This window comes from Adiantum capillus-veneris, chromosome 19 (assembly GCF_014529385.1).
Source record: "Adiantum capillus-veneris isolate H3 chromosome 19, ASM1452938v2, whole genome shotgun sequence".
Taxonomy (NCBI): Eukaryota; Viridiplantae; Streptophyta; class Polypodiopsida; order Polypodiales; family Pteridaceae; genus Adiantum; species Adiantum capillus-veneris.
In genome coordinates, this window is record NC_140949.1 from 36,730,301 (window position 1) to 36,753,066 (window position 22,766).

At 47.2% G+C, this 22,766-nt stretch overlaps 1 protein-coding gene across 15 annotated transcripts in view; it reads left to right on the forward strand.

Moving 5' to 3' along the window:
• LOC147433833 (uncharacterized) overlaps positions 1-22,766 on the forward strand; it is a 154,441-nt gene that overhangs the window by 130,015 nt on the left and 1,660 nt on the right. For 9 of the 15 annotated variants that reach the window (XR_015185312.1, XR_015185311.1, XM_086490455.1 and 6 more), the window contains one exon: positions 22,321-22,404. The exons of 5 other annotated variants lie outside the window; for them this stretch is intronic. Coding sequence is in view for 7 of the 10 variants with exons in the window: in XM_086490455.1 (XP_086346581.1) it covers positions 22,321-22,404 (84 nt within the window). In the remaining 3 variants the exon portion in view is untranslated. Of the gene's footprint in view, positions 1-22,320; positions 22,406-22,766 lie in introns of those variants that run through there. One more of the 15 variants, XM_086490464.1, reaches the window with a different exon arrangement.

Sequence of the window (22,766 nt, forward strand, 5' to 3'; positions counted from 1 at the left end):
GTTCTCTGTCCTCAGGACCTTTTTTTGCTCTTCTGACTTACGAGGAAAACGTCTTTTCCATTTCTCTGCTGGTCCTTTTTCTCATTCAGCCGTAGCTTTATCTTTCCTTGCGTTGGCTGACTCCTAAGTCCCTTTAGGAGCCTCATTGGGAACGTGCTTCTTGGCTGAATTTTTCTTGCCTGATCCTGCCTTGACGCCATTGTTAAATTCACAATCTTCTCCCTTGAGCAAACCATTGTGAGTGTTTGCTACCTCGATGAGCTGCGTCAAAGTAGTGACTTTTGTCTTCGTGCAGTATTTTCTCAATGCTTTGGGTAGGCCACAACAGTATTTTTCAATCTGTTCTGTCAATGGCACAAACCTATAGGAAGTTACTGGAAGTAGAGCTTTCCAAAACTTCCGATTGTAATCATCCAGATTTCTGCAAGTGGCAGCATTTAGCTGGTGCCATTCTGTCATGACATCTGCTTCAAAGTCATCAGATAACCATGCTGCTGCAAAAATCTGCTGGAAGTAAATCCATGTGGACGGAGCTTGCCCTTGAAGCAATAAAGTTGTCCACCATTGTCCCGCATTCCCTGTCAAGAAAGTGGTTGCCTTGCGGACCTTTGAAGCCTCTGTAAAGTTTCCCCCTGCATAGGCCTTGTCAAACTGCTGGAGGAATGAGAGAGCCTTCTTCCTGTCATCAAACCCTGTAAAGGTCGTGAATGACACACCTTTGCCACCTTCTTTGTACGGAGTTGGCCTCTCCATCGGCGTTAAATTGTCATATGGAAGTGACTGAAACATGAGAACACTATTAGGGTTTATCTGTGTTCCTTGGCCGTTATTAACTTGACCTGGAAATGCCATATTTGGCTGCTGATTTGTAATTCCAGCCACACCAAAATTTGCTTGTGGCATCCCAAATTGGCCCTGAGTGCTCTGAAACCCTGGTTGCATACCCATGACACTGTACATGGGGTTAGGCATCATCGTTTGAGCACCCCCAAACACTGTTCCTGGCATGTAAAAGTGATTTCCAGGTGCATGACCAACCATGCTCTGGAATACGGATCCACCTCCAAAATAGCCAGGGTGTACTGAAGGTGGTGGGAAGACCTGTTGCATAGCCTGTAGGTTGCTTCCCTGCCCATTAGAAGCAGCTATAGGCCGTTGAAAGGTGGCAGGCTGAACTGGTACAGCTTGAAAGACTGGCATCTCAGCCACCTGTTCTTGCACCTTAGGCATAGGTTGTGGAGACTGCATGTTCTCCGTCAAGTGTACAGGTGTTTCCATTGACTATGCGGTATGAATCACCTGTGCTCGAGCCTTAACAGGCTTTTGAATATGATCCAGTGACCCAACTTGCTGAGACGGAAGAGGAGGTTGTAGAAAGGCTAAAAACCTCGGGTTCTGCATTACTTGTGTGAGCATAGCCACAGCAGTAGCCAACTGGGTCCTGAATATATCATCATCTGTCTGTGGTGGTCTTGAGGACTCACCCACTTCATGTGTCTGTTGACCCTGTGAAGAGGAAACCTCTTCAGTCACATCATCTGGTCTGTCAGCCATAATTGCAATTCCCTGTGTCTGGTCTATGATCCCCTGTGTCTTCAAGCCCAAAATTGACCAAGGCTCACTTCTATGGGAAAAAGTGATTTAATCCCGTCGATGGAACCATGTAACCGGCCTGTTCAATCCAAAAAGGGCGGTAGACTTTACTTTAAACCTTGATTTAGCTTTCACCCATTATTAGTCGTCTATTTTACCTGTACTTTCAAGACACAACAAAGGGGAGAGAGATACAGGCTGCTAGATTGCACCTGTATGAGTAGACGGACACCAGATTGGCCCCTAACTTAGGCGCCCCTTTCGGTATTTCTTTATTGTTCAAAAGAGGGAATAAACGTTGTGGTTCCCTACAAGCTGCCCCGCACAAACTCGGCTGAATTTCCACTGTTCCAGCCCGATTTCGGCAGCATAACTGTACTAGAACCCTTCACGGTCAGTATTCCCACGCATTAAATGACTTTCCCGAGGCATATGGGCACTTTGCAAAACCTGGCGAGAATCTGCAGCACGCTGAATTCTCTGTTTTCAGCCCTGAAAATGCGCCAGATCACCTGTACAGCGGTCCCCTTGCGTCCCCGAACCTCTTGGGGGTATTAGGGTCCGTTTAGGGCCAAAACCCTAAACCTGCAAAAATACACAGCAGGCTGTAATTTACTGTTTCGGGCTCCGTTTCGCATGCCGGTCGCATCCGTAGCAAGTCCTCGAGCTCCCGCACCTGTAGGGATACTTGCCCTATGAATCGGACGAGATTTCTGACGTGAAACCTCTCCGAATTCACTTGTACCTGCGGGGCATTAGCCGCTAGCTAATCCAGTACCTGTGCAAGAGGCTCTTGCCTCGGCAATCGCGCATCAACCCACACAACTGTACATTGGTCAAATGAAGAGCCCACTAGAGGGGCATAACATACTGCCAAAGAGGAGAGAGAGGGCAGTGCGTAGCGTGCAGGGCATCACACGTGGCACCGCACTGTGAATAAGAGGGAAAGCAAGCACTCCATAGCTCTTAACCTGTGACAAAAACTGAAAATGAGGCTCTCCCCCTCCTAAATTCAGCGCCACTTCTTGTTGCATGAGGCAAGTGCACGAGAATGTGCCGCTTGGCACATTTATAAGCATTTTCCCGTTTCGGGGTTGCCACCTAAAAATCTCCCAACCGGCTGCCCAGTTGACTTCACGGCAGAGCAAGAAAATGTTCCCTTTGTCATTCCAGAGGTAATGACGTCAACACATTTTCAGGTCCCAAAATAGCAGTTCCCTAAATTTTAGGAGATGCTGCCATTGTATCTTTCTAGGTCATCCGACCCTCTTTGTACACTGCGGCCACATCCAGAAGTGAAATGTAGCCTCTGTAGCAAAGGATTCCACTTTGGCTAGTCAATGACCCCACTTGGCTAACCATAGTCCTTGTCCAACCTTAGTGCTCTCTTGCCCTCAGGCCTGGACTCCCTCTGGACAGTTCCACACTAGCTATGCAATGCAGGGCAGTTAGATTTCCCGAGGGGTGTTTCCAAAAAGTGAAAGTAAATAGATAATAAGAAAGAAATCAACAAAAAGGATAGATAGTAGTCACACGCTGGTGACACCTACTCGCCCTGCTCCCTTCACAGTTACATTGGCCGACCAGCGGACAGTCTACCCAGTGGGTATAGTGGACAATGTGCCTCTGCAGGTACAAGACTTTACTTTTAACTTGGATTTTGTGGTGGTTCGTCTTCTCCAGGTTGAGGGCGGATTTTCTTTGCTCATTGGAAGACCATGGCTGCGACACACTAAAGCACTTCATGATTGGGGAAACGACACAATGTGGATACATACTTCTTGCTCCTCGATGCAACCCATTCTCTTAGAAGGTGGTATGGATCCCGTGGTGCAGCAAGTTTCTTTGTCAATGGAAACCAAACCTGAACAAGAACAGCCTACTACACCTGAAGGGTCAGATGAAGATCTGTTGGAGTGGTTAGAGGCTACCAAATCTATGCCTTGTTATGGAGTCTCTATTCACTCTTTGCATGAAGGTACACCCTCTTCTAATGTTTCCACAGTAACTAAACCCAATGAGCCACTTGAGTCTATGAAGAAGCATAGAAGTAGTAAGAAATCTCGACCACAAGAGTTCACCACCCTTCAAACATCAGCCTCAAAGATGTCTGCTGCTACGACCAGAACGAAGCTCTGCTCTGGGTCTGGCGAACTCCCTTCACAGAGCCCGGCCTGCTTGACGAATTCCTTACTCTTGATAATTATCTTGCTAATGATAGTTCGTTCTGTCCTTGGCCCTTACCTTGCTCATCATGGTCTGCTACCTCTTCTCCCTTTCCCAACTCCCAACTCTACCCACCTCTCTCCCAACTCGAACCTACCCACTCAACCTCACACCCTCGCCCTAGTCCCTCTCCCTCTCCATTGCCCAGCTCTCGCCCTATTCACCCCACCCCCTCCCTGCCCTCGCCCCTTAAGTCCCCCAGCCCCTTGACTATCCCACTCGCCCTCGCCCCTAGTCCCTAGTCCCTCGCCCCTCACACTCCCTTCCCCCTCTAGCCCTCGCCCCTAGTCCCTCCCCCTCACCCCTCGCCCTCCCCCTACCCACCCCTCCCTACCCACCCCAGCTTGCCCTCGCCCCTACCCACCCCTTCTTGCTCTCGCCCCTACCCTCCCCCTACTCGCCCCTACCCTCCCCTACTCGCCCCTACCCTACCCTCCCCACCTCGCTCCTACCCACTACTCGCCCCTACCCTACCCCCTACTCGCCCCTACCCTCCCCCTCACACTCTCTCACCCCTACCCTCCCCTACTCGCCCCTACCCTACCCTCCCCACCTCGCCCCTACCTACCCCTTGCCCCTATCTAGCCTTCCCCACCCTTCTCAGACTTAGAAAATTTTCCCCCCAACACCTGCATGATAAGATGGCTCAATGCATTCACTTGGTTTCCATCCTGTTGCTGTGAAGGCATTTCTAGGCATTTCTGTTCTGCCATCATGATGTAGCTACCTAACCCTATTTGCGGTGTTACTCGGGCTTATGGTCATCCCCACCTGCGAGAAGAGTATTGTTGCAAAAAATGTGGCAAGTTCGTCTGCAAGTGCAAGCATGGACCAAGTCATTTTACTATCACTATGGTTAGGGCAGATAATGATGCACTAGAATCAAACTGAGCTTATCTCTTTGCTGTAGAACATCATTTTTTAGCAGTGCAGTGTGTTTAAACTCCACTTTTGGGCCTAGAACCTGCTTCATGAAGGATGTACAGATGCAGTACCTAATGGTTTTCTTTCACAGTTTTTTCAGTATTCCTCTCACCGGGACGGTGAGAGGTCTTGTGGCGGGCAACCTGTAGCAGGCTACAGTGTCACTTTCACAAGACACTCAGTTAGTACAGTTGGTCTGGTGTGAACCGTCGGGGTCTGGTTCACACTGGACGGACTCTCTTGGGTTGGGCTGGGTAGTGACACGTGGCAGGATACGGACGGTGGTCTAGTGGACATCGTGGCCACGTCACCACCACCACTCACTTTGGAGATTGGCTTAGGTGGCTGACATTTATGGGCCGTTGGGTCATTATCATCATCTGCTTCACAGGATTATCTTGTACGTAGTCGTCTAGAGCGAGTCTTACACAGAGCACCGCTTCACCATCCCTGCACATTTGAGCCTCGACACCCCCATTTGTACCTGTGAGTCTTGGGCTGGAGCTGAGTGTGCTGCCATGCCAGAGTCTATACATGGTTCTTTGAGCTAGTCGAGGCCACATGTTCTAGTCCACTGTTGTGTCTCTGTTGTTTTCCATTATTTCTGTGTTTCATTCTGTTTGAGAGAGTTTCCATTTGTTTGAGTGAGATTGTCACGCACATTGCACTGAGGGGAACCCACACTATAGAGAGCACGACACGTTATCCGCGCTACATTGGCCTCTTTTGCCTTCAATTTAGGACATTGCTTAATCGTGTGATCATTAGCCCTACAATAATGGCAACGAGAGAGAGAGAGAGAGAGAGAAATGAAATGAAATGCTATATTAACGTCTTCAGAAGGCCAAAATGACCTATGAGACCACAGAGTTACAACATGGTGTAGCGGAGATAATGTGTCGTGCCCTCTGTAGTGGGTGCTCCTCAGTGCAATGCGCGTGATATCTCACTCCACAGAATGAAAACACAAAAGACAAAGAACAACAGAGCAACTATAGTACGACTCAGCAGAGGAACAACACGAACATCGACAAACTCAAAGAAATCGATATAGACTCTGGCATGGCAGCACACTCAGCTCCTGCCGAGATCTCATAGGTACAGTGGGGGTGTCGAGGCTCAACTGTGCACGGATGGTGCAGACATGTTGTGTACAACTCTAATAACAGACTCTAGATGACTGACCACACCAAAGTAGATGATGATGCGTACGTACGACTGGAACCAACCACTCATATGTATCTGCTAAGAGCTACCAACAGCTGGCAAATATCTCAATCCATCTAAGCCTATCTCCTAACTGAGGTGGTGGTGAGCTGTCCACGGGGTCCACTGGACCACCATCCGTAACACTTGCCATGTGTCATAGCCCAGGCGAGAGTCCGCCCAGTGTGAACTCAAGTCCAACTGCAACTAACTGCTTGTCCCATGCGAGTGACATTGTAGCCCTGCTACAGGTTGCCCGCCACAAAACCACTCGCCGTCCCGGTGAGATGGAACAGTGAAACTAGAGAGAACAATGAAATTACACCGGAAAAAACGCAGTACACTCTTGACGTCAGAAGATGATGTTTGGAGAAGATGTTGAGTCCCAGGAATTCCTAGGAAGAAGTACCAATGAAGCATTGTCGATATTTTCAAGATATGATGAAGAAGTAATGACCCCGGCTCAATGAGGTAAGCTGACCAAAAGTAGAAGCAGAAGACGGCCAAGATTAACAAATCCCACAAGGCATCAGAAGTGGAGGAATTCGCAATTAGTTGCAGTTGGCTAGAGGGGAAGGAGTAGGTAGGGTAGGGGTGAGGGGTGAGGGGATAGGGCCGAGAGGGGTCTAGAGAGGGGCGAGGGGAGGGGGTGGGTAGGGCGGGGGGGTCAGGATAGATAGGGGCGAGGGGGGGCTAGATAGGGGTGAGAGGGGGAGGTAGGGTGGGTAGGGGCGAGGGGGGGCTAGATAGGGGCGAGAGGGGGAGGGAGGGTGGGTAGGGGCGAGGGGGGAAGGGAGGGGGTGGGTAGGGTCTAGAGGGTGGAGAGGGGCGAGAGAAAGGAGAGGTGGATAGGGGGTGATTGTGGAGAGGGGCGAGAGAAAGGAGAGGTGGAGAGGGGTTGGGTAGGAAACAACAGCCAAGAGCAAGAGACACAATGAGAAGATAGAGGTATTACGACGAACTTCCTCCTACTGCGGTCCTTTGTGAGCTTACCAAGTGTAAAGGCTTTTAGTAAAGGGCCAACTGACCAATCAACCTCTGTGACTTCTACACTAGTTGTTGGCTCATTGGGCTTGATTACGATAGGAACACAGGAAACGGGTGTGACCTCAGGCAAAGGTTGAATAGATAGTCCATAACAAGGCATAGACTTAGTAGCTTCCAACCACTCTAGCAAATCTTCGTCTGACCCTTCAGGTGTAGTAGGTTGTTCATGTGCAGGGTTGTTTTCCATTGACAGAGAAACTTGCTGCACAACGGGATCCATGCCTCCTTCTAAGCGAATGGGTTGCATTGGGGAGCCAGGAGTATGTATCCACATTGCGTCGTTTCCCCAATCATGAAGTGCTTTAGTGTGTCGCAGCCATGGTCTACCGATGAGCAAGGAAAATCCGCCCTCAACCTGGGGAAGACGAACCACAACAATATCCAAGTTAAAGGTAAATCCTTGTACCTACAGAGGCACTTTGTCCACTATGCCCACTAGGTAGACTGTCCTCTAGTTGGCCAATGTAACTGTGAAGGGAGCAGGGCGAGTAGGTTGTAGACCAAGAGCTAACATAGTGAACTCAGGGCCTCAGGCATTAGATTGATGCCAGATCCACCATCCACTATCACTCCTGAGAAGTGTCGCCCCAAGACGGACACGGTGAGACGAGAGCTTCGATAATCAGTGAGGGGGGCAGCGGGATGGGATATCATATAGGACTTTGATGGTTGCACTGGGAAGTGCCCCCACTAGGACATGCTCCGGGGTAAAGTGGTTGAATAACTACAAGGGTGTCACTGCTAAAACTTGCATCTAGCCGCAGCATGTCATAAGGGACACTTGTTGGAAGGTGTTCTTCAAGATTGTCTCTGATGTAAGCTTTTCTTGTTCTACCAGTGGTTTCTCTCGGACCTTGATCTTTTGTAGATTGGAAACTGCTTCCAAAGAAGGCTTTATCAATATCAGAGAGCAAAGATTTGGATTCTTGCTTGTCACTGGGTGATGGCTTGTCAATAGCTGAAGGCGGGGTATCCACTATTGTGAGAATGTGTGGGGAAGTTGAACGTGTTCTTGTTCTACCAATGGTTTCTCTGGGACCTTGATCTTTTGTAGATCGGAAACTGCTTCCAAGAAGGCTTCATCAATATCGGAGAGCAAAGATTTGGATTCTTGCTTGTCACTGGGTGATGGCTTGTCAACAGCTGAAGGCAGGGTATCCATTGTTGTGAGAATGTGTGGGGAAGTTGAACGTGCGGGAATGCTAAGACCGAGAGCGGTTCGCTGGGCCCGAGTGAGGACGCCCGCTGGCTCCTCGACCAAGTGCATCTTATCTTGAGGGGTAACCACATGGGCAGAAGGGGGTGGTTGAGGAATGGTGCTAACTGCTATCAAATTGAGCTTGGGAAAGGTAAACTCATTCTGGCTTTGACTTGGGTTCAAACCCATGGATGCACGAAGTTTAGGGCAATCCTTATTGTAGTGATTTTTCGTTTCAGGGCAATGACGGCAAGGAGGGGACCCTTTTGGTAGGGAGCATTTGCTTTGGTAATGACCATATTCCCCGCATCTGTAGCACAAAATGGGCCGATTCAATGGGCGAGTCGAAGGGCGAGGTGGTCCTTGCTCCCGGTGCATGGAGTTGGAGGTGGAGGCATAGAAGCTTTGAGGGGATGAGGGAGCATGGGCATGATAAAAGCTCTAAGAGGGAAAAGTACTTTGCATACCTTGCATAGGAGGGACTGTCAATAAAGGTGGCATGTGGTGTGGATGGTCACAGGGAGACACCATATTGGATGCAGGTGCTGGCCCTTGTTGAAGAGCAGGACCAAGACTTTGTTGTATTTGTCGCAATCCCTTGAGGTAGTAGCAATCCTTGTCCTCATGTCCAGAATTTTCATAGAAGTGGCAGTAAACCCGAAGGGGGCATTCATGTGGAGGGTGCCCTGGAGAGCAGCATGAGCTACACCAAACCATAGCCTTAGTCTCCTGCTGAGACTTGAGCTCTTCTAGCTCGCGCTTGATCTATTCCAATGCCTCGTGATGTGGAGGCTGCTCCTGTCTAAGAGAGAAGGACCTCTCCTCTTGAAGAGCTTGCTGTAAATTTAGGGCTTCCAGTTCCCTGCGTAAGAAGTTAATGGATCAGAAGAATTTTCCAAAAACACTGAGGGGGTCTCTACCTGAGGGGAGTTGGTGAACAACTTCCTAGCTCCTTCTATCCTCGTAGCAGCCGCAACAAACTCCTCCAGAGTGGCGTCAGGTCGGAGACTCTCTCGGAGTTTTTGCTGGGAAGTTTTGGGAAGAGCCTTCTCCACCCACTTCTTAACCATAAATTCACCCGATTGCTGAGGAAGCTTGGCCACCAGAGACTTTGTTCTGGTCATGAGCTCTGCAAAAGTCTCATTTGGCTGGAGCATAAGGTTTGCCAACTCATCCAGGACCTCCTAAAAGTCCCCTGGTCTGAAAGCTTCACAAAACTGTTGTCGTAAAGTGGCCCAAGTTGCAAAGTGGTTCTCTGCAAACTGGCTGTACCACTTGTCTGCTAAGCCATCGAAGGTAGATGGGAAGAGTACTAAGTAGGCATCTTCTCGGTTGAGGCCACGACCTCTGCAGAGAGAAACAAACCTCCGGGCATGGTCGTCAGCATCCTCTGTGGAGAGACCCTTGAAAGTCGGAAACGTAATATTCACCCTGTGTGGAGAGACCCTTGAAATTTCGGTCTGTGGAGTGAGATATCACGCACATTGCACTAAGGAGCACCCATTATAGAGGGCACGTAATATTATGTTGCTCTCCTCAATGAAAATGCCGGTCCACTGGAGACTACCCCAAGATAGGTGTATGCATATGTATACTCCACTGTCTCCCCGGACTATGTAAAAGTAGGTTCTGACCTCCTGACCCACTGTGGTGTGGTGTTAAACACCATAACCTTGGTTTTCCCTAGGTTAACAGACAATCCACTATCGTGGGCAAATGTGTACAAAGCATCTAAATGACGCTGCATTCCCCTCGGGCCTCGGGGAATCAGAAATCAGTACAATATCATCGGCATATAACAATAGTGGGATCCATGTTCCTGCCAATTGTGTTCCTCTATCACCATCCCTCTCAATGTAGTCAGAAACCTCATCCACATACAGACCGAATAGTGTAGGAGATAGCGGGCAGCCCTGTTTCACCCCAATAGTGAAGTGAACCAAATCAGAAATCCCCTCTAGAGTGCGTACATGTCCCGCTACTGACTTGTATAGAGCCATGATCCCCCAAATCAACTCTTTTGGAACCCCCATCTCTTGCAGTCTGCGCATCAATCTAGCTTTGGGCACTGTATCGAAGGCTTTGCGGAAGTCCACAAAGCAACAGTAGAGCCGTCTCCCACGTGATCTCCCCTCCTCAATAATGGCTCTGAGTGTCAGAATATGATCAAGAGTAGAGAAACCTCTCCTGAAACCCACCTGTCCTGCTGCTCGTACACCCTCTCTCTCTGCCCATCTACTCAACTGCTGCGCAAGGATGGATGCGTACAACCGTGCCAATGTGTGTCCAATCATGATAGTGCGGTAGTTCCCTGGATCCATAGGGTCCCCTGACTTGAAGATAGGTACAATCGTAGACAAACTCCAAGTATCAGGTAGGCCCTCGCACATGGCACGGTTGAGCATCACTGCTAGAAGCTCCGCAAGCAAATCTTTGGCATGTATAAAATGCTCTGTTACCAGGCCATCGTGATCATATGCTCTCCTAGTCTTCATCCTGTCAATGGCTTTCTTTACCATCTCAGCGCGGTAAAGAAAGCACATGTGTGTGCCATTTGGTTTTCAAGTCTAAGAAGGCAAGATTGAAGAAACGAGCTGGCCACAAAAGGAAAGTTGTGGAACTTTCCTATAGATATTATGGGCCGTTAGAGATTACAAACAAAGTCAACGATGCGACTCTAAGATCTGATCTTTCTATGATTTGAAGAAAATCCATAGTGCTTTTCACATAAAACTTCATCCTTATGTTGGTCCGACGAGTGAACCACTTATAGAAGATCCTCCAAAGGTAGAGGAGATCGAAGAGATTCTCCAACTTGAGTAGATTGTTCACCATCATGAGCACCAATCAAGATCACATGAAAACACGTTTCATCTCCTCAAAACAAAACAAAACATGAAACGCTGGAAACAAACCTGAAACATGGGCATGCCCAACTTAAAAGATATGGTCGAGAGGACCAAAGGGTTAGAGTTTTAAAATTCTAACCCAAACCAACTTATAGACACCGCCCAAGGGGCCTAAAACCCTACACACCTAGTAACAAATTTGTGTGGAGCTGCTGACGTGGCAAGCTGAGCCGAAAAACGCGGAACTGGTGATGTGGCAGTCAGCCAAAGTGGTAGACTTGATAGACGCTCTGCATGATGGTGCGAGACCTATGGGACCAACCTAAAGCTTGCGGTATGGAATTGCAATGGCTAGTTATGCATTCAAGGATTCCTTAGAGGGAGGGGTGTCATTTTCTATTTTGAGACGTGAGAGCACACTCGCGAGGGTGATTGAATATAGATGGGAGAGCACATGCAGGCAAATGGCTTGTAATGAACATAATAACAGAGGATGAGAAGAAGTAGCAATGTTATTTAGGGAGGAGGTACACTCTTATCATCCAGGTGGTTCGCGAAGATGAGAGTACCCGCTATATGTGGGGCAGAGTTAGAGTGGAGGAGGGAAGAGCTCTCTGCATCACCACATGTTACTTCCCTCCTAGCACATCTCATTATGCTTCACCTAAGGGGAACTCACCATACATGACACTAGATGAGGATATTTGGGAGTTTTCGAGGGATGGAAATGTCATCCTACTTGGGAATTTCAATGCTAGGACAGCATGTCATTAGGTATCCTTCTTTGACACTTCCGAGGGATGTTGAGAGATCTACTCTTACACTATTGGCGGCTTTCATCATGCAGCACATCGCCATCCGAGATGCAGAGAGACTAATGGAGTGTATACAATAGAGTTGTATAGTCTTCTAGCAAGAGAGAACCCCCATAGACCCTCGTCGAAGCTCACCCAAATATCAACTGAGATGATACACACAACGGAAGCCACAACTTTTTCCCGCTCTTAGTTTACTGTGAGACCATGATCTGGGAGCATGCCTCAGAATAGTTGGTATGATGATGAGTGATGAGAGACAAGAGCCTGGCAAAGAGTGGTAGCTTTGGGGGAGATCACAGATTGGCATTCATGTATACTCTATCAAGGCCTTAGAGCTTTCTTAGCTAAGCTTCAGAGAGATATTTATCAGATGCTCTTGAGTCAGGACTCTAGGGAGGCTTGGCACTTTAACTCAGACCTAGTACTTTGCACAAACGCAAGGCTACTCTACTTCACTTGAGAGAACTGAACAAGAAAGTACTTGTTTTAATTACTTGCACAAACTAATTATAATCTCTAGCAAGTGGCAGAGCATTTCATACATGCTAGAGATCATATTGATGGTTTGTTGGCCTTCATGTTGAATAGGCCATGTGTGAGGGGTTTCATTGGCCAAGCTATATGCATCTATCCTTGAGCATGAGTTGAGCAGATGGGCAAAGAGAGAGGGTGTATGAGCTTCACGGAAGACTTGATCCAAGATGGGATTCTCTACACTTGATTATATCTTTACGCTTAGAGTGATCATTCAGGGGGGCAAAGCACATGGGAGGAGGATTTATCGTAGCTTTGTGGATTTCCACAAAGCCTTTGACACAGTTCAGAGAGTCAGATTGATACGAAGACTACGTGACTTGGGAGTCCCACATGAACTTGTATGAAATATCATGGCACTCTATGAGACAGTTATAGGGACAATACGAACATCAAAGGGTCTTTTAGAGCCTGATGACTCTACTTTGGTCTCTCCTACCATGCTTTATGGAGTGCAGTTATGAGGGCCTAGCCTGTATCATCATAGTAGATCAGGGTGCACATATGATGGATGCAGATCCATGGAGGCTGATCAGGGCGAAAGCTTCAATGCCACATGAGATTATTAGAGCTGAGATGAGTGCACCACCGATTGTAGTGGAGGCTCTTGCTAGATCAGCGTCTTTCATCATAGCACATGGGAGCTCCCACATGACAGATATGCACGACTAGCGCTTGAGTCATCGTGACAAATGACCAATGAGGGTGATATTCTATGCTGGTTTGCACAAATATTATCTTGTTTTGAGCTACATGAATTTAGTATGGGCAGGCTGCCTTCTTTTCAGTATTCCGTGGATGCACCATTCCTCACCTTCACACATTCAAAGCTTGGCAGGATTATCTTGTTTTGAGCTGCATGAATTTAGTATGGGCAGGCTGCCCCCTTTTCAGTATTCCGTGGATGCACCATCCCCCACCTTCAGACATTCAAAGATTAGCAGGATTAATAAACATGATCTCAGTTGGATACTTGGACGACTTGGCGGTCTCCGTCACATGAATTGGGGACGATGATGGCTTTTGATCAAAACAATCTTCCCCGCATGATAGATGATGGGTGTATCTTACGCCCCAAGTATATGGACACCCACCTGTCTCTGGCATTAGATGTGTTATTGGTCAGCTACGCACCTCATCTCATCAATTGGAGGTAGAGACTTACCGATATAAAGGTATACCCTCAGAGGAGAGATTATGCCAGGTTTGCCAGAGAGAGAGCCAAAAATAGAGCAGTATTATGTTTGGCAATGCACAAAATACTATGAGATCCGTGGGCATTTTCATTGATTATTCAGAGAGGGCTTTGGCCTCTTATCTCGCATCATGGATTACTATGATGAGAGGTGCCTAGGTCTCTTCTTGATGGAGATCTGTAGACTCAAAGAGACTACCCTCAGGAGCATAGGATCTACACATAGAGGATCCATATAGAGGCAAATCGCTACTTTTTACAGAGGGACTATTTAGGATGTCCCACCACAAGTTACCCACTCACACCCTCATTGGGACATCCTTCTTGATCAAGCCATCCAACTTGGCCACTCACGATGCCGGAGGATGCGAGGATCCTCGCATCCTAGATGAGCTACATCATAGGATCCGGAGCATCGTTCAACGACATCAAGCACACCCCCTAGAGAGCTGACTATGGAGACCATTGCAAAGACCCATGAGAGTTCATGGGATAATCACCATTGTATGCTTTCTTCATTGTACACCTCATTAGCCCTCACATGATTGTACCCCTCCCCATATGTTTTGAGATGATGTATTTTATGATGATGATGATGAGGATGTAGGACAGGCTCACATACCTTCCCACTCTAGGTGCCCTCATTTATTTTTAATTTTCATGTTCCCAGACATTGTACTAGTTTCACAAAAGTGATGATGTGGCGTTATGAACCTAACAAAAAATCTTGATGTGGTTGTCTCTACACTGATAATGTGGAAATCCGGTAAAACGCGGCAGCAATTGCAGCACCATTTACGGCAGTTGACGTGGCAAGCTTGAATAGTTTGAACATGCAAGTTTGGCCGTGCAGATGCTTTTGGCAATAGCAACAGCTTTTTGTAACGGTTTCTTTTGGCAAGGGGCCTTTATAAATATGCTTTGGGGGAGCCTCTCATAGATCAATGTGTGGTCACACAGAGCAAAGGACTCTCCTCGGCAATTGTGCTCTGTTGTTATCAATATAAAAAGAAGCATGGGAAGGAGCACCAGACTTTGGGACCAGTGCATTTGGAAGCGGAACTCTGCCGCTTTGTGTCTCGACTAGTTTGAGTTTTGAAGTTCATATGTTAAAAGTTTTTGTTCTGTTCGTCTGTGTTGTTGAGGATTTAGCGTCTTGTAAGTTGTTAGTGCCAAGCTGGCTACAGTGGTAGAGCTTCAGTCGATTCTTCTTCTTAGGAGGATCCGGTCTGGGGCTCCCCCTCGGGCAGCATCAGCTCACCAAAACTAGTACCCCTTGCATGGGCTAATAGTAGTACCCCAGTACCCGGTACCATCAAGCACCACTGTTTTCAGCCATCTACCACCAGCGTTTTCAGCCATGTACCATCATTGTTTTCGGCCTATAGCATCAGATCCAGCCTCGGCATCAGATCAGCCGTAGCGTTTTTGCAGTCATTCGCACGAACCATTTAGCATTCAGCATTGTAGCAGTTTGTGCAAGTAATTAAAGCAAGTACTTTCTCTAGCAACAAAGCAAGGGGGCCATTGAGGGTGGTTAGGACCCGACATGCAGTGTCATCTCTCTCTCTCTCTCTCTCTCTCTCTCTCTCTCTCTCTCTCTCTCTAGGTAAGAAAAGTGATGGCACGGGAGAGTCTTCAAAGGGGAGAGCTCTCATACTACGCTTCCCCTCGTTGGAAGAGAAGAAGGAATTCTTGAGGAAGAGGCCTACTCTCAAAAAGACAGGTATTTTCCTCGGCGATGATCTGACTCTCTCACAGCTCGCACATATGAGAGAGGTAATGCCAGAGATTACAGCGGCAAGGGAGAAGGGAAAGATAGCCTTCTACAGAGATGGAAGGGTGGTGATTTTAGAGCGGCGTACTGCATGACGGTGCGAGACATATGGGACCACACTGAAGATGGCTACCTGGAATTGTAATGGGTCTATGAGATTGGACGTGGGTGCATTTGAGGAGAGTTTCAAAGACAAGGATATTGTGTTCTTCTTAGAGACTCATCAGGCCCCTGGACAGGTAATGCCACATGTGGTGGGATACAGATGGGAAACAGCTCACAGGACAAATGCGAGATCTGAGCATGGGAGTAGAGGCTTAGGAGGAGTAGCAGTGCTATTCAAAGAGGAACTACAACCATTACTGCATATTGTACGAAGAGATGATCATGCTAGATATATGTGGGTGAGACTGAGAACTGACACAGGCCGGTTCCTATATATTGCCATATGTTACTTTCCTCCCAGTACATCAATGTATGCCGCATCCAGAGGGCAGTCGCCTTTCTCTATCCTAGATGATGACATTTGGGAGTTCTCTAGGGAGGGTGATATCATTCTCCTAGGGGACTTCAATGCCCGAACGGGCAACTCGCAGACAGTCTTCTACGACACTTCAGATGAGATGCTTAGAGAGCTGGATGTGGGTGAGTTGGGACTTGACAGATGCTCAGATGACAGAGAGCAAACGGAGTATGGGAGATACCTCATGGAAATGACGACTACACATGGATTAGCCATACTTAATGGCTTACAGCGATTTCCTGGAGCAGCCGGTTTCACATTCTTTCCACATAGACATGGGGCCAGTACAGTGGATTATGTTATGACACAACCGAGCTTTGTCCCCTGCATTCAGGATTTCACAGTGGGAGCCAGGCCAATGGGCATAGCAGTAGATCATGCTCTCTTGACACTATCCATTAAATTTCAGTATAGTACAACCCAGACATCAGGAGGCAGGTCACACACCCGCTATACATTCACACCAGAAACTAATTTCGTTTATTCAGAGGAGATCTGGGACCGTCTATTGGAAGGCACAGTTGGCACAAATGGTACATGCCTCTCAGTGGAGGAGTGCACCACTCTATTGACTGAGACACTGCATGGGGCTGCATCAGTGGCGTACCCACACACTCAGCCGGGCAAGAGACGACATTTTGGGAGCATGCCCCAGAATAGTTGGTATGATGAGGAGTGCAGAGAGATGAGAGCCCAGCTTCAGAAGGATCTTCTTTTAGGAGTCATCACTTACAGACAGTCTCGGATTGCTTTCCGACGCCTTATGCGACGGAAGAAGCGAGCTTACCTAGCTCAGATAGAGCGAGACTTGTATCAGATGTTCTTGAGTAGGGACTCAGGAGAGGCATGGCGACTCTTCCATGAACACTCCCCTCCCCAAGTGATTACTTCACCTGAGGTGTGGGGCCAATATGCGACATCATTATATACGGTTCCTGGACAGGAACCCCTTCCAGACCCTACCAAGCCTTGCCCAGCTACAAGCACTTTCTTTACACCTGAGATGGTACAAAGGGCCATCGACAAGATGAAGACCGGGAAGGCATATGATCATGACGGTCTAGTAGCGGAGCACTTTATACATGCCAAGGATATGCTGATGGAGGTTCTCACAGTGTTGTTCAATCGTGCCATGTGTGAGGGATTACCTGAGACTTGGAGGCTGTCTAATATTGTGCCTATCTTCAAGGCTGGTGACCCTACAGAGCCTGGGAACTACCGCACTATTATGGTTGGACACACATTGGCACGGTTGTATGCATCTATCCTGGAGCAACACTTGAGTAATTGGGCAGAGGGCGAGGGTGTACGAGCGAAGGGTCAAGCTGGCTTCAGGAGGGGTTTCTCCACTCTTGATCATATTCTGACACTCAGGGCCATCATTGAGGAGGGCAGAGCACATGGGAGACGGATCTATTGTAGCTTTGTGGATTTTCGTAAAGCATTTGACATGGTACCAAGAGCTCGATTGATGCGCAGATTACTTGAGATGGGGGTGCCCATAGAGGTGATTTGGGGGATTATGGCTTTGTACAGATCAGTGATGGGACATGTACACACTCCGGAAGGGGTATCTGATTTAATTCACTCTACTATTGGAGTGAAACAGGGCTGCCCATTGTCTCCTACGCTATTTGGTATGTATGTTGATGAGGTGTCTTATTACATCGAAAGAGAGGGTGACAAAGGTGCACAGGTGGCAGGGACGTGGATCCCATTGTTGCTTTATGCTGATAATATTGTGCTGATATCTGATTCACCAGAAGGTATGCAACGACAGTTGGATGCACTACGCAGTTTTGCACAGGATAGTGGATTGTGTGTAAACCTAGGTAAAACCAAGGTAATGGTGTTTAACACCACACCGCAATGGGTCAGGAGATCAATACCTACTTTCAAGTATGGTCAAGAGACTGTGGAGTATACAGATGCATACACTTACCTGGGGGTAGTCTTTACTGGGCCGAGATTTTCCTTGAAAAGAGCGGCAGAGACTAGACTAACCAGAGCTGGTGCAGCTCTGGGAGGAATGGAGAGGATGTGTTCGCAAGTTCAGTTCGAGGAACCCAGGACAAAGTTATGGCTCTTTGATACTCTGGTTGCCTCTACTATGTTATATGGGGTGCAGGTTTGGGGACCTTCTGTAGGCCAGGAGGGTTGGAGGCGTATGGAGAAGCCCCTGGTATCTATGATCTCTCAGCTCATTAGAGCCAAGGCTTCCGTACCGCATGATATCATTCGAGCGGAATTAGCTGCTCCCCCTATGGTGATTGAGGCACTTACTAGATCAGTCTCCTTTGTTCACAGTCTGTGGGATACTACCAGAGACAGATATGCAAGGGTGGCTCTAGAGTCCTCCAGACAATTAGCTCTTAATGGGGATACATCATGCTGGTATGCAAAGATGGCATCATGGTTTCGGACACATGGTTTCACCATGGATAAGTTGCCTCCTTTTCAATACTCTCTACAGGCACCCTTGAGGCCTTTGACGCGGGTAGAGATTAATAGACTCATTCGTCAGGATCTGATTCAGCTGGACACGAGGAGGACATGGATAGAGCCGATACAGGAGTTGGGCACAAAGACGGCTTTCTATAGAGAGCATTTTCTCCACCTCACGGAGGATGGGTTTGTGATTCGACCTAGCTATATGGATAGGCATCTTTCTCATGGTGTCCGATGTGCCATTGGCCAGATACGCACGTCCTCACATCAGCTTGAGATTGAGACTGGCAAATTCAGAGGGACACTAGCAAATAGCAGGATATGCCGCTTATGCCATCTAGACCCAGAGACAGAGGTACACTACATATGTCATTGCACAGTGTACTATGAGATACGAGGCCGTTTTCATTGTCTATTCAGAGAAGGTTTCGGGCCACTATCTAGGGTCATGAGTTATGAGGATCAGAGATGTCTTGGGCAATATCTACTTGAGCTACACAGGCATAGAGAAACTTTACTGAGGAGAGCTGAAGAGAGACAACCCTAGAGACAGATCACAGATTTCTTTACACTAGATACTGTACACCCAGAAGAACAGACAGAGGAGCAACCAACAGTAGAGAGGTCTACCCGCACTACTGGCATTCTAATAGACCGTGCATTGGAGCTAGGGAGATCTAGACGGCCCCGATGGAGAAGGGGAGCTACACAGTTTCGAAGGAGGCTACAGCAAAGGATTCGAGCCATACTTTTTCGTTGTCTAGAGTGCAGATGAAGATGGATCTCTATGCAGATAGATTTCTACTTCCCTCCCAAATTGTCTACACATTGTATAGCTCAGTTCACACGATTCACGCCTTTCGCCTTTCACACCTATCCGCTTAGTTTAGGATTCCGCAGTATTTATATCTTGTTATCCCTAGTTTAATTTATTTTGTTAATCTGACTTGATATCAGATACACCGCATTGTAACTTCCTGGTCTCATAGGTCACTTTGGCCTTTTGAAGACATTAATATAACATTTCTCATTTCTCATTTCTCTCTCTGAGTGCGGGCAGAGCTCTGCAATGGTGGCTGCTCCTCTGGGTGTCCAATATCTAGTGTAAAGAAATCTGTAATCTGTCTCTGGGACTGTCTCTCTCCAACTCTCCTCAGTAAAGTGTCTCTTTGCCTGTGTAACTCAAGTGGATACAGCCCGACATCTTTGATCCTCATAACTCATGACCCTAGATAGAGGCCCACAAAATGGCACGTGAGGAGTTGTACGAAGAGGTTGATGAAGTGTTCACGGGATCCAGCCTATGCTCAGTATAGAAAGAACCAATCGATTCCTGAATCAAGTGAAATATGGCAGAAGACTACCCAACAACCTCTGAGGTTGGCCATGAAAACCAAAGCAAGGCCGAAAGTAGAAAAGAAACGCACTCTTTTGAGAGAGGAGGACGCCGAACGCTCAATGGAATGCAAAATCAATGAGATGATGAAGTTCTACAAGCACTCAAGAAAGGGACAAAAGTCCAAGTTTTTTCCAGGGTACTTGGGCAAGCAATCCACGTTTGAAGAATTAGTAAAAAAAGGATTTAAGAAGTGACACCGTTGGCATGTTCACTTCGAGGATGACACTAGCCATTCTTCTCCCTCTTCTACCATCAAGAGACGAGGCAAAAAGAGCTATTGACGCTCAGATCTTAACATTACCTCTTCTAATGATTTGGACTCTAGACAAGGCAAGAAGAGCGAGTGACACTCATACCTTGACACTATCTCTTCCGAAGACTGAAATTCCTACACTTTTGGCAATGTTTTTGACAAGAAAAGGAATCATGTGACTCGAGAACCTAAATATTTTTTTGCAAATTCTTTTGGAAATAGCGCTAGCTTTTTGTAACAGTTGCTTTTGGCGAGGAGTTTCAATAAGTGTGCCTTGGGGGAGCCTTTGTCAGATGAGTGTGTGATCACACAGAGTAGAGGATTCTCCTCGGTAGACGTACTCTTTTCTTATCATTAAAAAAAGGAGAACCGGAAGGGGTGCCAGACTTTGGGGCCAGTGCATCTGGAAGCAGAACTCCGCCGCTTCGTGTCTCGACTACTTCGAGTTTTGAAGTTCATCTGTTAAAGTTTCTGTTCTGTTCGTGTGTTGCTAAGAATTTACCGTCTTGTCAATGCCAAGGTGGTTACAACTAGAGTCGCACATGGATGTAACCTTTTGGTCTCCTAGGTCATTTTGGCCTTTTGAAGCTTTAGCCACTCTATCCATGCTAGTCAAGTTTATTTTGCCTCATTCAGAGAACAAGAGAGGTTTGGAGCACATGGAATAGACATGGATAGATTACCACCCTTCCTGTATGACTCAGATGACTCCTTCATCCAGCTCTAACACAGTGAGAGGAACACAATCCTTAGAGAGGATGTACGGAAGCTCTACATCAAAGAGACATGGATTGCATCTAGACAGCCTCTTCCCCTGAACATGATGTATTAGAGTGAGCACTTCTTGACCATGCTAGACAAGAGGTTCATCCAAAGACCACACGACATGGACACATACATGCTACATAGCTCACGGGTGGCAATCGGTCAGCTCCGAGTATCATCACACCAGCTAGAGATAGAGAGAGACGGGAAGAGCTGCTCATACCCCCCGAGCTGAGAGGTTTTTCAAGCTTTGCACAGAGAGGGTGACTGAGGACGAGGAGCACTTTGTCTGCAGATGTAGAGCATGAGATATGAGGCTCTTTTCACAGGACAACCCACCCTACGGCAGATCATGGAGTCTAGAGATCAGCACAGTTTGGCCGTTTTCTAGTGGAGATACACAGACATAAAGAGACACTGCTGACACTTGTAGCAGCAGCAAAGAGTGGCAGAGAGTCACAGCTTACAGATTTTTTCCAAAGTAGCACAACTCTACCATCACCCATCACACAGGCACAGTGAGGGGTCACCCTACAACAGGCTGAGACAATTGCCCCCGAGCTCCAGGATACATAGATCTGCGACTCCATCGCATACAAATCCAGAAAGATCGAAACTCACCACCACTCGCAATGAGTCTACACCCGAGCCGGTTCTACATCAACAGTTTGTGACAAGCGATGTTCTCTTGTATGTTTAGGTTCTCTCTCTTTCATGAGAGTGGTGGCTAGAGAGGGCTTTAGCCTTTGCTTGGAGGATTCTGGAAGCTGACTCCGAGGAAGCTCGAAGGATTGCCACACCTTGACATTGAGCTAAGACTCTTTGGGGTTGAAAGTTTTTGCTCTAAAGATTTAGTGAAGGGGGAGTTATCTTCCGAGTGCCATTGAGATAAAGATCATGGATAACAAGCCCCATCAACGTGCTTGTATTATTCCTTTACCCTTAAAGATACTCTTTCGGGGGGGGGGGACCAGCCATCTTCTATCCCCAGGGTGGGGTCGATTGTCCACTCCGGGTTCTTAGTGATATTTATTTATTTAATTGAGTACTAAAATTAATATACACTTTCGTATTGTAAAAAACATATTAATGTAGTCAGGAACCTCGCTTGTCTAAGAAAGCTTTCCCCCGTGTCTTGCTACTATGACTTACTCCCAACCAGGACACTGTCTGCCATAATATGGAATATCTTACTCAAAATATCAATAAGGTGCTCTCTCTTCTTTGCTCTTCTAGCCACAAAGAATCAATTAAACAGTCCCCTCCTCTCTAGTTGTAGAGAACAATCCTTCACATCTACAAAAGCACGCTGTTGTATGTATTATTCTCCTGTTTAAAGAGAGATCTATACATGGCACATCAACTGCACCACCCAAAAATATACCAAAATCCCGATGTGCTAAAAATGTCTGTACAAGTCTGAGTTCTAGACTCCATTCAAGTATGTCATCATGCATAAATATCAATGAATATTACTTGATTTTTCACTTTGTGCCTTTTCATGCATTGTTAGTTATTTATTTTGTGGAGCTCGGTTTAATTTCAAATGTTATTTACTGATATAGAATGAGAAAGGTAGAAAGGTAAAAGAAGCATTGGAACAAGCTGCAGAATACGATTTTCAGCAAAAATGCCCTTTTCGACCTGAGGTGAGTAGTTTATAATATGACTTTCTTTAGGAAGTCACTCCACATGAATCCCAATTGAGCTCCTGCTGAGACAGCCGCAGCTTTGTAATTCAAGCTGGCCTCTTTATATGTCTTATTGCACTTTATTACTAGGTTAGGCAGGCTCCTAAGGTATAGCACTGTATAAATGCCAGAACTTGCAAGTAAGTTTCTTTGGCAAGTGGGGAGGGATGTATTTAACCTGTAAGGAGTAGATGATTTATCACATGCAAACTAGGCTAGGCAGGCTCGTAAGGTATAGCACTGAATAAATGCCAGAACTTTCAAGTTAGTTTCTTCGGCAAGTGGGGAGGGATGTATTTAAACTGTAAGGAGGAGATGCT